The sequence below is a fragment of the Trichoplax adhaerens genome, genomic scaffold (genome assembly GCF_000150275.1).
Source record: "Trichoplax adhaerens TRIADscaffold_3 genomic scaffold, whole genome shotgun sequence".
Lineage (NCBI taxonomy): Eukaryota > Metazoa > Placozoa > Uniplacotomia > Trichoplacea > Trichoplacidae > Trichoplax > Trichoplax adhaerens.
Genome location: NW_002060945.1, coordinates 1,048,526 through 1,066,022, shown reverse-complemented (window position 1 = coordinate 1,066,022; position 17,497 = coordinate 1,048,526). Strand labels below are relative to the sequence as shown.

Below are 17,497 nucleotides of genomic sequence, written 5' to 3'. Positions count from 1 at the left end.
TTAATCATCGGATATTTCTACACTGTCCGTGTTTTCGGAGTTGTCAGTTAAGGCTTCTTCAGTTGAGAGTTTGGGTTCTTGTTTAGAAAAATTAATAACGTCGGTTTCGCCAACGGACTTGAGTTCCCTAGATAATTTACTTTTATTGCTTATTCTTTCAATGTAACGGATACAATCCTCTCTTCTATTTAAATCAAGAGAAATTTTTGCAAGCAATATCAATGTAATATCTAGCGAAAGCTTTAATCTCTCTTGAATTTTGAGTCCTTCCTCTAATAGCGTTATTGCCAGTTTACGCTTTTCTACTTCACCGGTGTTCTTATATGACTTAGCTAAATAAATTAAAGTGGATAATGTTTGCGTACTATTATAATATTTTCGCCTGATTCTAAGAGCTTCGTCGAATTCTTTTATAGAGTTTTCATACTGCTTTTGTATATAGTAACAACGCCCAATTTCATGATGGGTTCGAGCAATTTCAAAGTGATCTTCATTGTAATAATCGCGTTTTAGTTTCAAGGAATTGTCAAAAAAACTTTTTGCTTCATTATACTGCTTCTGTTTATATAAACAGAGGCCTGAGTAATGAAGTACCTTGGCATGTACCGCCCCATTTTGATGACTGTTATTTTCTTCAATCTTTTTTCGTGCCTCGCCTAGTTGCTTTTGCGCTTCCTTTAAATGTTCTCGCTTTTTCTGTCCCGAATAGATCTCGACTGATCCATGCCTTGATGGCGATAAAGTGAAGTATCCAATGATAGCTTTGACAACTAGTACGCCTTTGGAATTCATTAATAAGAGAGCCAAATTGCAGTGATCATCTATTGAATAATTTTTTTCGTCTGCCGGTAAAATTATTTCAAGTATTTCTTTTGCTTCAGTATAATTTTCTGCACGAATTAGACACTTAAATAGTTGTCGATATGTTCTTTTCCTAATATCGCTGTCGCCAGTATTTCCCTCTAACGAACGCCTTAAATAGCCCTCAGCCAGTGAGTTTAGGCTTTCGATATCCAAATAGTAGACACCAATTCTATGTAATAAAAACGTTATTTTATTAGAATTAAGATTAGCTTCTTTGGCCAGATCTAAGGCGCATGTAATGTGGACAATTAAACTTTTAGCTAAATCGATAGAGTCCTTTTTGTTTCTGTCCCATTTGAATTTCTCGGCAAGAATATCTATTGCTTTCTCGATCCATTGCTTATGTTTTTCGTCTTGCCTTTGTTTGACTTGAATCACCTCTTGTAAAACTTTGTGAATGCTAATTACTTCATATCCTATTCTTTTAACCAATGATAGACTGAATAGAGTCTTTAATACTTCATCTAGAGCTTTGTGATTTCCCTCTGTTAGAGGAAGCAAGAGTGATTCGTGGATACCATTAGGTGACAGATAGGCACACAGTGTTATAATATTTTCAGCATAGTCTGTGTTTTTAATTACATTGAAACTCATATCCCAAGTGAGATAAACTGGGATATGTTGATTAGGGCGTTCCGGGGTATTAAATTCCAGCATTTCTTTTCGCTTCTCATAGTTCTCTTTATATAAGTTGATATATGCTCTGATTTTCATGTATTTAAATTTAATATAGCCTGCTGCTTGAACAAGTGCTAAAGGTAAACAGTCAAGTAATTGAACTAGTTCATTGAGTTCATCTTTATTCATTTCAAGGACATTTTCGAAATCTCCTATTTCCTTCTCCAGTAGTTCGATGGAATCCTCTATTGTCATTATATCAATTTGGATTTTGTTGACATCAAAGCTATCGCAGCGTGTTGTGATAACAATATACCCTCCCTTTTGAGGTATGTATTTAATGAGGTCTTTATATTTCATTGTTGCATTATCGAATAAAATGATCCAGCCTGTATTATTACAAAGCCATCCTTTGACTTTCCTGATTTGACTTACTATTTGCAACTTTCCTGATAGAATATTTAGATGACGAGCCAATTCAATGTATGAATTGGTTAAAGTTTCCTCATCGTCGGCGTTAAAAAATAGTCTACATTTTATGCTTTCGTGGTGGTCTTTGGCGTTATGAAGAAATTTCAGCGCTAAATAAGTTTTTCCGACTCCACCTAAACCTAGAAGGGTGAGCAATTTTTTCTCTTCTTCCTTTTTTTTAGGATCTGGAGAGAATAGCTTCTCTTTCATTTTTATTAAGTCCTTTTGTCTGCCGGTAAAATAATCATCTACTGGTGGAAAGTTTTCTTCTCCAAATAAATCTATGTCTGATATAGGGTCGTTTTGTATTTTAGCGAAGAGTTTTTCATAGCGTTCCGGTAAGGGCTCGCGAGTGATTATTCCAGCCCTTTCGTTATCTTTGGCGACTTCTTTACACAGTGAGTTCCACGTTTTTAGGGCTTCATCTGTATTGCAATTTTTGTAATTGCCTATTATAGTTTTGATATTACTTATATGACCTTGGGTAAATTCTAAAATTTTTACTCTTAGTAAGAAATTGAACACTTTTTGATTAATCTGACCGTCATGCCTATCTATGCATGCCTCTTCTAAGATAATGTCATGAATATTACTATATGCTTTCTCGACTTCTCCAAAAATGCTATTGCGAAAGTGATTTACATCGTCGCTCGATGAATGAGCGCTGCTTATCATTTGTTTTAGATGATCTAATCCTGAGTGCGTTTCGGTCACAAATACAATATAGTCTCTTTTGGGGTTAAATTTTTTTGGCTTGTCAAAATCCTCCCAAGCCTGGCTGATTGCTTTCCCAAGACCATTCTTTAAGGAACGTTTAACTTGGCATAGGAGACGGGATCTATTTCCTTCACTTTCTTTTCCAAAAGTAACAACAAAATCATCTGTATTAAAGCCTTGGGGGGCGGCCTGCAGTGTTAAACTGTCATAATCATCTCGTTCTAAAATAGGATCTACAGTGCCGGTAATCATGAATGCTAAAAAGTAGGCTTGCGCGTTTTCTTCTAAGTGTGCCCCAGCTTGCCCTGTTTGTGAAGGGGGATGTAGTTTTGTTCCAATTTGTCTTTGGTAATATATATCGATACTCTTAACGAGCAAGTCTGTCACTTTTCGACTCAAGATTAGAGAGAACATTTGGGCTTGTGCAATGATTTTCCCATCTAACAGTTCTTTAAGACCAGTTTGATAATCACTATCGGTGTAAACCAATTGTCCAAGACCGGCTATGTCGTCTTCTAGTTCAAGAATAATCTGTTTGCGTAGAAGATTAATCGCAGTTTCATCATCTGACTTTATCGTAGTGATATCATTTTCTATTTGAATACAGCTTGCATTAGAGCAGCCACAATCCTGAAATAGTGAATTTAGCGATGGGAAAGAGAATAGTTTTAATTTTAATTGTCTGGTTTGATGGTCAGTTCCTTTGGCGGATGCAACACCTGCGTTTTTGTAATTTTCGTACGTTTTGGAGAAATCCTCAAGAAATTTTCTGCTACCTTCTTGCCATTGATTGGCGCCGTCCAGAATTGAACTATAAATATTAGCTTGAACTAGTGATTCTTTATGATTATTAAAAAACTTTTTTAAATTGGTCAATATCAATCTGGCAGGGTCTACACCAGTTTGAGATAAAGCATCAAGTTGGCCCGGATTACCGAATGGTATGGGAAGGTATTTTTCTATCTCGTTTATTTCTGCGGTAGTTAAACCTGATTGATTTAGTGTTTTCGTCTCGCCATTTCCTGACTCTTTTTGATTTTTTTTATTCGGTTTCTCCCTTTCTTTCTTCCGTAAGACAGCTAATCTTTTAAACAGGTTTTCTCCTTTATCTTTCATCATTTCTTTACTAATGTTGTATAAAGCTCTGAATGACATCTTTACTTGATATTTATCTTCGACCTGTAGATTTTGAATCCATTTTATCAAAGATTTCTTGACTTGTTCTTTGTTTTGGATTTCTTTATCGCCTTTTATATCACTATATTGTGCTTGCCATTGCCTTTGAGCAAATTGAGGAGTACTGACGTCTTTCAAATGTCGCAAGCGAAGATCATTGCTCGATGTATGATTGCAGTATTGCTTTTGTAATCGTTCATTACCGCCGTTCAACAAGTCTTTACCATTCTCTGCAGTAATAGCGCCACAAGAGGTACCGTCATATTGTTGTCTGATATGATCTGAATTATCCTTCATATCGAGTTGAACATTTGAGGAGTTAAAGACCTCTTTCAGTAGATTTTCTATTTTAACCTTTACCGAATCGCGGATACTACCTTCACCAAATGGATCATAAACGCTTATCTCAGCTTTATTGAGCAAAGATTGGCCTGAAAAGTTTAGTATGAGACAACCTAAGGTCCAATGGTTATAATGCGTTTGAAGGGGAAAAATTATTTTTTGTGAGATGATGGAAGCACTTGGATTCAAATTATTCCATTCTATTATTTGTTTGAATACGGTTTCTAAATTGCTTGTGACTGCATCATACCCGCCTTGTATGTTACTTTCGTAGTTCACAGCGCCGCAGATAGAAATAGAATAATCAGCACATTGATATAATTGACCATCGCTAGTGACTAATAACGCACCGCTTCTTCCAGATAGAGACATGTTATCCAATAAATGCGACAAGGTACCATCTTGTGAAGTGCCATCAACTGTGTGACCAACGTAAAATCGCACCTGTTGCAGTTCCCGTAAAATATAGCTCTGCCAGACTTGTAAAATATGTACCTCATCATAAAGGTAGTTTAGATTGACATCCTTATCGACATATGAGGCGTTTGACATAACTAGATCCCTTTTTAATCGATTTTCCAATTTCGTGACCAGCTTTTTTTTAAGGATGGAATAATTTGATACTTATAAGTTGTTACGTATACCACAGTACTGAATATAACAATCCAGTTTGGAAAGTTACGCTTCGTTTTTCCACAGTACGATTTCTTTTACGCGTATTTCAATTTAAGTATTTTATTCTACGTCGAAGATTATTATATGTGCGAGTATATGTATCGAATACAATTTATGATTGAATACTTAGAAATAGAACGCCGTTTCCGAATTATTTATTTATTTAACGAATGGATAGGATTGTAGTCCAGGAATAGAGTTTAGAATTGAAATACAGCAATTGATACTAAGAGGGTGGAGTGGACATGGAGGCCTGATACGATGTTATAAAGATCAAACTCTTATGTTGTACAGTACTGAATATAGTAGTAAATTATTTGATTTGGTTAGCATTTACCACACCTGCCATGCGAACATCATGGGTAGCACCCCTTTTTTTCTTCCTAGGAAGTTTTCATACCGATCATGTAGTTGAACTGCTATATCAGTTCTTCAATTTGAGTCCGCTGCATAATGCATGTTACATACACAACGTGTTGAAGATTTAAAGTCCACCTTAGAATAATCTCGAGTTGTTTACGGAACTGCATCATTTGTTGGTTGATTTACCAACAATAGTATCGAAAGTAGATAGTAGAAACTCCCAAGTTTGTACTTATGCTACGTAGCGTTCATAAGGAAAAGGCATTTCTCCAACGATTCTATCAGGCCATGCAAGTAAACAGCGCAGCCCAATGCTAGCCCTGAAGCATGGGATAACTACCGTACTATATTGTTGTTGTAGAGGGAGTCTATAGCTGTCATTCACGGAATCAAAGGACTGTTTTCTTTTTAGTACTTATTTTTCCTGACAATATTGAATTGATATAGTAAGTTGCAGATTGAGTGATGGCATTGAAAAAAAAAAATGCAACAGTCTCGATTATGTGAGGTAGCTTAGAAGGATAAGAGCCATCAACATCATCCCATATTGTAGATCATGCTTTCATTTGAAAGATTCACATCAGTATCCTGCAAAGTCAATCCGAAACCCGACTTGAACCTGACTCGAGGGCGGGATTCGGGTTAAGAATCTCTGTGGTGATACAGTGTTTTTATCGCGATTGTACTCATTTCGGGTTAGAAAATGACCAATTTGATCGGGTTCGAATTGCGTTTTCGCTCCATTGGAGGACTCTGGTTTACATCTTTCTCGTAGTTAAGATACTACCCTAAGTTTAAAATCACAAGATATTAATCTCTGCTTGAGCAATAATTGGACTGACGGAAAAGCCAACATTTCCTTCTATAATACTATATTAGCCATGGCTATGACAACATTTATTGACAGTCCTTTAATTAAGGTGCGACTCTATTGAATTAAGGTTAATGTGAACATGAAGGAGATTCTCGACAGTTAAACTATTTTGCGATAACTACTGTCACATTATTTAGGTCAATGGCGAATGTTTTCGTGTTGTTTTGTTATAGTGTTAGAAAGTGCTAAGTAGTCTCTCCTGTACACTACCTGTTAACTATCTGCTACAGTCAGCTATCTTTGGGTAAAATATACATTTGCAAAGCCTAAAAATTTTATGGAAAGCGGTCGTTCACTATACTAAAAATGTGCAGGCCGATTATTTTACCGGTTGATTTCAGCTGCATCGCATATCTGCAACTAGACTTGTATACTACTGTATATTGTCTACGATTGACATCAGAATTAGCTGCTACGGTATGGTATCCATGGTAATAACAAGTCTATAAGGTAGTCACGTGGTGGTATCACCTTACAGTATAATACCGCAATATAACCAATTGTAAGGAATAACAGTACTATACATCCAACCAGCTGTGAGCTATAAATGGTAGTACGATGACTCAAGACGCAATATCTATTTAAGTTTCTTCTACTTTTGCGACCTTTTTTAGTCGATTTCTGGACTATCACTGCATAATAGTTGTAGTATAGTACTGTACATCCGACCAGCTGTGAGCTATAAATGGTAGTACGATGACTCAAGACGCAATATCTATTTAAGTTTGTTGTACTTTTGCGACCTTTTTTAGTCGATTTCTGGACTATCGCTGCATAATAGCTGTAGTATAGTACATGTACATCCGACCAGCTGTGAGCTATAAATGGTTGTACGATGACTCAAGACGCAATATCTATTTAAGTTTCTTCTACTTTTGCGACCTTTTTTAGTCGATTTCTGGACTATCACTGCATAATAGTTGTAGTATAGTACTGTACATCCGACCAGCTGTGAGCTATAAATGGTTGTACGATGACTCAAGACGCAATATCTATGTAAGTTTGTTGTACTTTTGCGACCTTTTTTAGTCGATTTCTGGACTATCACTGCATCATTGCTGTAGTATAGTACTGTACATCCGACCAGCTGTGAGCTATAAATGGTTGTACGATGACTCAAGACGCAATATCTATTTAAGTTTCTTCTACTTTTGCGACCTTTTTTAGTCGATTTCTGGACTATCACTGCATCATTGCTGTAGTATAGTACTGTACATCCGACCAGCTGTGAGCTATAAATGGTTGTACGATGACTCAAGACGCAATATCTATTTAAGTTTGTTGTTACTTTTGCGACCTTTTTAGTCGATTTCTGGACTATCACTACATAATGGCTGTAGTACTGTATAGCTTGGGAGCTAAAGAGTAATAAAATGGAAGAGATTTCGTATAGTATTTCTTTAGAAAAGGAAGTCAAATTCGGAGACGAGCATTTCCCATACTGACCTCATAATGAATCCAAGTGTTTGCAACCGAACTAGGACGAGATGAGGCTGTCCGCCCATCCACCCGGTGCCGATCACGTGATTTTCAAAAATTCGCGGTCTTGCTGTTACAAGAAAGTGATACAGGAACCCTTTTCGCTGTTTATTGCTAGAAGTTGATATGACTGGAGAGTACTGTATCGGTATAGTAGCACCTAGCACCAAACGTAGTAGCTGAGCAAGCATCAAAGTGGCAGTAGGAAGCAGTTTTTTCCTCCATTAGAGACAGCATTTTGTAAATAAAAATCTGGATAATTCCCCCGATCGATATATACTGATCCCATGACATGATATTACCATCGTTGCTTAGTCTTAAGTCAATCGAGTAAATACTGTGCTGGTTTCTTTGATATCTTGATCTGAAATTGAAGGTAACATCGGAAGATTGATTGATTCGTTCTTAATTTCGTTAAATAAGCCTATCGAATCGAAAATACGGAAATGGCCAATGCTCTTTCTCAGTTAACCAGTTATTTTCAAGCTAAAGATGAACATTTAAGAGTATTGGCGTATCTAAATCATAGCCAAGATTCAAAGGGTGAGTATTTGTGGAAGGAGATGAAGATATTTTCTCTTAGGAAATAGCTGTTGCGTCTTCTCCACGATTGAAAAAATTATTTAGCTTTATTTATGTACCGTTAAACCATTTTCCTCCACATCGTCTAGTTCAATTAGCTATCTACGGATGTAGAAAATGATCTCTTACTAGGGATACTATCTGTGTTTACTCCAAGTTATATTTTATTCTCACCTTTGTGGTCTCCATGCTGTTTATTGGATTGTATAACTGGACAAGATAGATTTTATAGTGGTACTTGATGAAACGGAGCAACATGTTAGACGCGGCGGTGTCCTACTGCTATAGACACAGAAATACAGTACGACATGATGATGGCGATTCTCTTACTACATCTCAGTACTGTACTCGTATTTCACTGTCCCTTACATATTAACGATCAACGTAGATTTAGCCCCTGACAGTGCAATGTTGATGAGAAAGAACATGTTAACTTGTATTCTTAGAGTACAGAATCGTACGATGTATTCGATTACTAGAGTGCATGATGTATTTGGATCAAATAGAGTTAAAAAGAGAATCGTAATATATTTAATTATTTTTTAGGTGCCAATAAAGATAAGATCCTTCAAGAGTTAAAGTTAGTAAGCCATGAATTGGATAAGATTGATCAACTATTGCAGCAATTTAGTCAATGTATCCAGCGTGAAAAAGATGCAATTGGAGAAGCCAAGGTTAATAATACTCGTATAATGATCATGATGATTATTTTTCTCCATTTTGTAAACACGGTAAATTAGAAATTATTAACCAAGCTCTGGTTTGCATTTACTCCTCTAATATCGAATTGAACAACTTGTGGAGTATTTAGTAGATTATTTTAAGATAGATGAACACCTAACGTATACAGTATACACTTACGCTGCAAATTTACGATAGATGGCCATTATTTATCACATTCGGAAATTAGTATTTTGAGATATAGACTGCATGATTCAAGTAGTCTTGTGACTTATATGACTTTCTAGATTTAATATTTTGAAGTCAAGTGCTTACATGATAGGACTGATTGTATACATTCGCACTATTACAGAAATTAGAACAAGATTTAAAGACAAATTTGGAATCTTTCAAACATCTAGAGGCCAATGTACCGGCTAAACTTTTAGAAAGGCTATCGACAGTAAGGTATCTACTGTAACTAATGACCGCGACGTACATTATTGTCTTTATATTGATACATATGGATTTTTGGTTTCTGCTCTACCTAGCTTATTAAAATTAAAAAAATAGATATTGTTTAAGGATTAAAATTGTTTATATACGGATCGGGTATTAGAATGATAGAATGTAAAATTAATTTCGGCAAATGTATGATTTTAAAAGAAAGAAATACTGTACCTTATATTTATACTATCCAGGCAATAGTACATATCATTAGCTCGTTATCATATAGGCAATACATGCGGGGTAGATTTAATGTTGGATAAGCATCATCTATCTGTGCATCTCTAGATATACTGCAAAGTATCACGTAGAATAGTGCCGAGCAAAGAATAAGAAATGCAAAAAATGACGAAAAAACTACGCTATACTTACTGTAGACTAATTACATGATAATTTGCATCATAAGGTTATAGGATATGGAATAATAAAATAGAGTAGTTTAGCGTTAAGTAAAACAGGATCACTTATACATCATAGGTAGTACTGTAGGAAGAGTTGCAGCATAATTGATAATAATGTTCATATTTACTACGTTAAGTCTTATTAAACATAATTGCAGCTCAGTAAAGGCTTAACACTTTCTACTGATACAATAGTTCAACGTGTGAGGATGAAAAAGAAAACGTAAAGGATGAGCCAGCTTCGAATATACCAGTATGTAATACTGAAGTAAACAAGAAACAAGACATTCTTCCTGCAATTGAACTTGTAACCCCTGAAGAATTGGATTCAATACCACAGTAAGGCAAATTAGGGTAGCTTCAATTGCAAGCTATGGTGATATATGAACAAAACAAATTAGCTAGTACTTGAAAAGATTTTCGTAATTGCTGTATTGTTGTTAGGTCAAGTTATGATTTTTTAGTCATATTTTAATTGATTTGTATCGGATATTCGAATCTTTAGCTACATCAGGGGCCGATTGTCATTAAAATTTGTTAATTCAACACTGGAAAATCTCCTAAAAGTTGCACGTATTAAATATAAAATTTTAAATAAACCAAAGTCAGCTATGAATCAGCAAACGTTGGCTAAATTCAGGGTAAACATGAATGACTGATTGGTAGAAGGCTAACTAATTGATGCATATTTGTGATACCACGCCTTTGACATTTTTCCTTTACGTAAATTAGAAATTCAAGGATGCCGAATGTGACGAAACTGCAGGCAAGAAACTGTTATAAATAAATCCATTCTGTGAAAATACTGTATACAAATAATACAATCACAGTATAACTATTAATTTTATTGTACGTAAACGTAGTGTATATATATTAAAAAGCGTAAAACGTTGGTAGCTAGTCGATAATCATGTTCTAAAGCTAATAGAAATTTTCAATTCTGTAGGCTTCATTTTCATTACCGATGAGGATCTTCGTGAAAATGGAAAACTTAAAATGGATCTTAGCACAAAGAATGCTATTACTGTCTTACGGCATACGGATAGGATAGTTGTCCTCAAGCGTAATAGAGTAACACGTTATCTCCTGCAATCTTGCTACTAATATAAGCTATCGCTACATGTTGTTTTATAAAAATATTACATGTTCCAGTGTAGTAATCGTATGCTGAAATAGTATTATGAATGAGCGATGGTTACCTTGAGATATTTGTTCTTGCTAGTAGTATCAATCAATACACTAGATAACTTATCACTCACCTAACAAACTCCGGTACAGAATTGTAATATAATTGCATGATTTAATACTTAAATACACCACTCTGTTCAGCGTAAATATTTGATAATATAACCTTCAACATTTATTGTTATTACCATGATTGATAGTAAGAATAAATTAGTAAATATAAACCGGCTTGAACATAAACCATCGATTGCTAAAATACGCGTATATACTTGCCATACTCAGAGTGGAGTGTAAAATAATTTGTGTGATAAAAATTAAGATGGATCATGGACGATTCTTATAGCAGCTATAAAAATTCCCTTTATGCGTTACCTTTTCAAATATATGTAAGTGTAGAATCTATACTTAGAACATTGAATAAATAAAAATTTCGGTACATCTAAAGCTACCTTTAACACAGTATTGCATGTAATCTCTGTTGATTATGACACCATTTATTTGTAGTAATTTTGTACTATTAAAATTTAAATATTGAAAATAGACTAGCTTGTTGTGCTCAGTTTGGATAATTACGAAATAAAGTAAAACACACGGAATTCTGAGCCGAACGTGATGAATTCAAAATTGTGAAAGCAGTTAATATGATCAAATTAAGCTGACGATGACGGGAGTACAACTATAGTTGTACTCCAGCTTCTTCCGAGGTATTTCCGGAGGGTACATCATTTACTACTGGTGAGTTGCTGCGGCGCTTCGCCGTTTGAGATTCCTATTTTATGTTTTAGTAATAAGGATACAATACGGTAAATACGAGTAAATTAATGTACATTGTGGTATTCATTTATCGATCAAACTGGTTAAGGAGCTACAAGAAACCATATATATGATACGTATTAATGTATACAATATAATAACCATGTATGCAGTCCTTCTTCTGTATTCTAATTTAGCCAATTCTGTTTCAATCCATTCCGGGACATCCGGAATTGCTTTCTCTACCAAAATCTTGATCGCGAAGACAAGATGCTAGTGGAGTACAAAAAAATTACGACATACAGTAATCATCTTAGTATGATCGTATAATGTCTTACGTATATTAATTCATAAAATTGTAACTGGTCATTTTTACAACAATAACTAAGCACCTCAAGGAGTATGGTTACCATTACCACTCCCACAGGAGTAATTCCGGGGTAAATTTTTTGAAAGATACCAGATAGTGCAAGTAATGCACAATTAACCATTACTGCAACGTTGCCCATTGATTCTAGAGCAAACTAGTAAAAATTTTTACTATTTAGTTTGACTAGCAACAATGTAGATAGCCACTGTGTTTTAATGATTATACGCGTATTTTAATAATTAAATTGGATCTCGATATGAACTAGTGACAATTTTAAATTAACAATTAAGTAGAAATGTAAGATGTCCTATCGAAAATCGTAGAAAAATTGTGGTGCATTAAGGTATGATCTTGTAATACGTAAATCTAGTACATGTTTACTACCTGCCACTCGCCGATTCCACGAACACTTTGAGAAAATGGTCTTTGAAACGAGCTACATAGTTTGAACGCATCACTTCTTATTTCAATGACATTATTAAGAAGTGCACAAACCGCAGCAAGTGGAAATGCGGATGAAAAAAGGACAACATAACCAAATTGAATGAACATTTCTGCATAATCTTCCAAGGTGTCCTAGTGTTGAGTAGAGAGATATTGAAATCTCAGTACTTCAAACAAAGTCGCTATCTGTATTCAATTACCGAATGATTAATAGAGTACCTCGTATTCTTTCATTTGGCACTCTACTTCAGCTTGCGTAAGCATAGTCTTATCTTCTACTTCAGTTTCATCGCCTCCCTTGTTATGTTTCTCTAATAATTGCTGTTCGAGTTTTTCCATCTTTTTCGACATTCGATAAAACTTTATTTTTTGCATAACATATGGCACCAATGCTTCTTTGATGTTACCAATAATTTGACGAACAATAAGCAATGCTACCAATTGCTTTTAAGTGATTAAAATTTAATTAAGATGAAAGTATATTGTAGCAATACTTGAAATGTTTACAGTAGCTCATAGAGATAAGCTACATCAATAATTATCCTATAAAATGTGAAGATGGTAATCTATCTCGTATGTTAGTAGCTAACCTGTTTTAATCGACGGAAATCTTGCAAGTAAAATGCAATATAAAACAGCGACAAGAAAGAATTGACAGATTGAAACTAAGAAGGAGAGTATGAAAGAATGATAGATCAGTTAAGGGTGATGTTATTAAGATTTTACTGTACAATCATCTACTTTACCAAAAGCAGTTTTACAATTAGGTGATTCTCGTAAGTCTCTTCAAGTCGATAATTTTCTATTGAAATAAGGCCGAAATTAGTAAAATTGAAAAACACTGGCGAATGATGGCATTATGTAACTTGAGGACATCTATACTTTTAGTATTAAATTATCATTACATGATTATAGTTTTGAAAATTTCTTACCCCAATCATTTAATTTAACTGCAATTTTTTTATAAACGTCATCCATAACAGAAACTGATAACGCTAATAACATTTTAGGAAAATGGACCGTCCATGCAGGTGCATGTTCATTGAAAAATTCTTGTAATTTAAAGCATAAAAGCATTACCACAAATACCACTGATATACAAAATAATATAACTGGAATGGTGACACAGTATATTAATCTTCGTTTCCAAGTAGGGAAGTAAGGTTCTAGTCTTCCGGTAACGGGACTAGGCTGATAGTCTCCCTAGCGCAAAATTGTACAGTTAATCGTTTGATACTACAGTGTTCATATGAGTGTTTCAGTTTCTAAATTGTAACACTAACATGGTTAGTATAATTATCTTATAAAATGGAAATGTCCTCAATTACAGAAGATTTTTATAATACCCGGTATAAAGGCCTCGGTTCTGTGACTAAATTGTTAGGAAGATCTAAAGTTCCAAAACGATATGCGTATTCTTGACTTTTTCTTTTCCAGGCTTCCAAGAATACTGTACCCCATATAATGTTAAATACAGCAAAAATAACTTGTGAAAGTGCATCACCGGTATCGAATAAATAGAATAAGAGACCAATCATAGCTGGTATTATTAATGATCTTGTATAAAAACCCAACCAGCCGAAGTACATGGCAATTTTAACACCAAAGTAGGAGCTAATTTCATCTATAATGGATATGTGAAAGAAATACACCGGGTTTATTATTGTTTGCTTGGTGGCATAGGTCTTTATTATTGTAAATGATATTGACTAATTTTACTTTATTTAGCCTATGGATTAATTATAACGTTTAGGTTGTATAAAGCAAGAGTATGGTGTATATAGTTACAGCAACTCCTGACAATAAATAGGACAATAGTTGCACATTTTTGGTTTTACCTAACGGTTGAGGCCGTAAAAATGCTTGTACCCAATCCTTTTCAAGTTTCTTTAAATCGGTATTGGAATGGAGAGGTAATATTTGTTTTATAATGCCTTTAGATAAACATTTGGGAACTAGGAAATAAAATTTTGGAAACTTAGGATAGTGGTTTATGAGAATATCTTGTATGCGTCTAGTACATAGTTTACTGCTAAAGGTATACGATTGATTGAGATACTGACTCTATGAGTACGTGTAAAATGCTAATAATATGTAAATGCATAAATAGGACAAAAATAGCATGTATGTTGATAATGAATGAAATAACACTTAGTTTACCGATCGGTTCTCCTTCAATCAAGACAAGTCTGCCGACCGAATCCCCATGTTCAGCTCGAATTTCTTCTACCATTTTGAAGACAATAGTTTGACGTTCTCGTGTAGTAAAGAAATCGTTGGAGTTTTCAATATTAAGAAACATTTTAGATTCTTCTAAATTAAATTCTTTCCAACCACCACCATGCGATTGTTTGAGTCGTTTTCTCATACTTAGTTGTTCAGCGGCTTGTAGCAAATTCTCAAAGGTTGCTGTAATATAGAAGGCATATACTGGAATATTAGCATGGCGGCGTACGGTTACTTGTAATTGCGGAGCTCTTTTTGTTATTCTATTGTAAATCCACATGACATCATAATCATCTGCTTTCTCTGGAAAGGTGACTAAGACATCGCAATTTTGTGTAGGAATTGCATTATACCATAGATTAGCAGTTAGGATCAATTTGCCTGCTGTTGTAAAGCGATATAGAGCACTTTTTCTATCTAAAGTGTTGAAAAAGGTGATGAAAAATTAGATGAGTAAGATCAATTACTGAAACTCTGCAAGCAATAGTCTAAAATTACAGTTCTATCTACAGTGCGTATCTCTTCTATCTTTTAGCAAGGCATTCGTTATTGCAGATTGCTGATAATGCGTAGGATGACAAAAGTTGCCCTACAGCGGTATTTATTTGTCCAAGTTTGCTCGATTGGTGTTTATAGCTTATGTAAACTCCTTGAGCGGCATTTTATCCAATGACTTTGATTTTACAGTTTTAGGACAACCACAAAGTCTAGCGTGATTTGCAATCACAAGTAATTGTATTGTAAACAACACTGTGTTATATCATCATTTTCAGCGATGATTCATTTTTGCCATATGTGTATATATATACACACGTATACTGCAAGTCCATCAAACAGATTATACTGCAATGTACAGTATAATGCGGCCATCATTCCGTTGAAAAATAATATCGACATTCCTCAAATACTACTATAAAATTTTGTCGTTTAGGCGATTCTAGAATCCTTTCTTTTTTTGATGATTAATCTACAATTGATAAAAGATTAACTGATTTATCTTGATCGAATTTATTGTCGACGTATTAATGTCGAATCGTACGTTTTTGTACTGTCATTGATAGCGACGTGTACACTCTAGAGAGGATATTACTTTATTTCTATCGTAGCCTACTCGATGATGGAAGTAGATGTACACACTATGTCTGTAATGTTCATAAAAAGAATGGACGCCCTGAATAAATTCATGGTCCATGTGTTGATGGAGAATCGCACGTTTTTGTACTATCTATCATTAGCAGCGATATCTACAATATCGAGAGACTATTAGTTTATTCCTATCGTAGCCTACTCGATGACGGAAGTCAATGTCTCCATAATATCTCTAGTGTCCCTACAAGTGTAATAAGTTCATCAATCAATTTACACTTGATTGAACTACTCCTTATTTCTATTCTAGAATGACATGAATTACTACAGTAGATACGAATCATCGATAACAATAGATTGCGAACAGTTTAAATTGTTTGACTAAAGATTGATGAAGATTTATCGCATTATAATACCTTGGATACTGGACAATATCCCAATTCATGAAGGATGTACTGTAGTATACATACTGTCTGTATTGTATCATTTTTTTAGCTTGTATATGGCGGCTATGTTCCGTATTATGCTATAAATGGAATGTCTTTCTTTCTGCATGGGAATAGTGGACAATTGGGCGAGAGTCAAGTTTATAAAACAGGAAATGCAAGGATGACTAATGTATTCAATGACTATATCCTTAACGAAACCAAATTTCCATTTATAAAAACATTGTAATGATTATGTAAACTCATGGCTACGGTGATAATCGTGCGAATCAGTGATCAACTCTATGTACTACTCGATCCAATTGGATAGTGTCAATTTCTGTGTAATAAGCAGATTAACTAGGAGACAAAAAAAAGGAGGAAAGATTTCTACACATGCCGGTGATTGAGTAGCTCACCTCCCTCGCCAGAGGTAGATTTCTTTTTGGTTAGCTCATCTAAAGGGCGTGAATTTCGTTGACGAAGATTGACCCCTTCCATTGAATCAGTAGGAAGCTGCAGTAGGCAAATTCTGCCAATATACCGGTAGGATGGGTACAAATAGAATCAAAATGGATGCCAGTAATTTAAACCATATCCTCCATGGCCAACTGCTGAGCAGGTTTACAGTAAGTGTTTCTCTGGAGACTTGACAAGAATCTGCGCACATCGACTGCATAGCCATAGACCACTAGAAGAAGAATACTTGGGCGGGACTGAACATTGAACACTTTATTGGACGGACGGATATTTTTGGCCTCATTCAGCCCAATACTTCTTCGTTGTGACAGTACTTTAGTATGCAGACAGTCGATTGTGAATTGACTGATTTTTTTAAATGAATGAAGTAATATCACATTGTGATGTATTAAGTATTGCTAAGCTCTGCTTGGAAGCAGTAAATTAGACCATAAATGCTATTTAAATGAAATTAATACGAGTGATTCAGAAAACAGTGATATAAGATTTCAACGGGTAGGCGAAGTCCGTCCATCCGAGGAAAGTGTCCGATCCAGGTATGTCCCCCCATTGGACATACCTGGATCGAACACTTTCCTCGGATGGACGGACTTCTCCTATTGTCCATGGCAGAGCGTTGCCTTCTCTGTATGACATGGACTGTCGTCAATAGTGCTTGTATTAGCGTGGAATGGACTGCTAAAAGGTCTTCCTTTAGTAGTTGATAGTACTGTATGGAGACACGTAGGCATGATTTTATCGGATGTACAGTAGAAAGAGAGTGGATGAGAACTGACTGTTCATTACTTGCTAAAAACTA

At 35.0% G+C, this 17,497-nt stretch overlaps 3 protein-coding genes across 3 annotated transcripts; 1 reads left to right on the top strand and 2 right to left on the bottom strand.

Moving 5' to 3' along the window:
* TRIADDRAFT_54126 (uncharacterized protein) lies at nucleotides 1-5,212 on the bottom strand (the record flags this gene model as incomplete). Its single annotated transcript, XM_002110250.1, has 2 exons — nucleotides 1-4,782; nucleotides 5,201-5,212. The coding sequence occupies 2 exons, from the start codon at nucleotides 5,210-5,212 to the stop codon at nucleotides 1-3; spliced, it is 4,794 nt and encodes a 1,597-aa protein (XP_002110286.1).
* A 2,813-nt stretch (nucleotides 5,213-8,025) lies between these two features.
* TRIADDRAFT_63718 (expressed hypothetical protein) lies at nucleotides 8,026-10,840 on the top strand (the record flags this gene model as incomplete). Its single annotated transcript, XM_002110783.1, has 7 exons — nucleotides 8,026-8,122; nucleotides 8,708-8,835; nucleotides 9,195-9,289; nucleotides 9,925-10,068; nucleotides 10,235-10,370; nucleotides 10,462-10,495; nucleotides 10,676-10,840. The coding sequence occupies 7 exons, from the start codon at nucleotides 8,026-8,028 to the stop codon at nucleotides 10,831-10,833; spliced, it is 792 nt and encodes a 263-aa protein (XP_002110819.1). The 3' UTR covers nucleotides 10,834-10,840.
* Nucleotides 10,841-11,751: 911 nt separating this feature from the next.
* Nucleotides 11,752-15,104, bottom strand: TRIADDRAFT_22642 (uncharacterized protein; the record flags this gene model as incomplete). The annotated part of the gene is made up of 10 exons (XM_002110249.1): nucleotides 11,752-11,940; nucleotides 12,060-12,191; nucleotides 12,422-12,613; nucleotides 12,701-12,925; nucleotides 13,072-13,146; nucleotides 13,228-13,283; nucleotides 13,414-13,684; nucleotides 13,828-14,105; nucleotides 14,320-14,436; nucleotides 14,642-15,104. Coding segments are annotated over 10 exons (1,998 nt in total), but the record flags the coding sequence as incomplete, so codon positions are not given.
* Nucleotides 15,105-17,497: the final 2,393 nt, after the last annotated feature.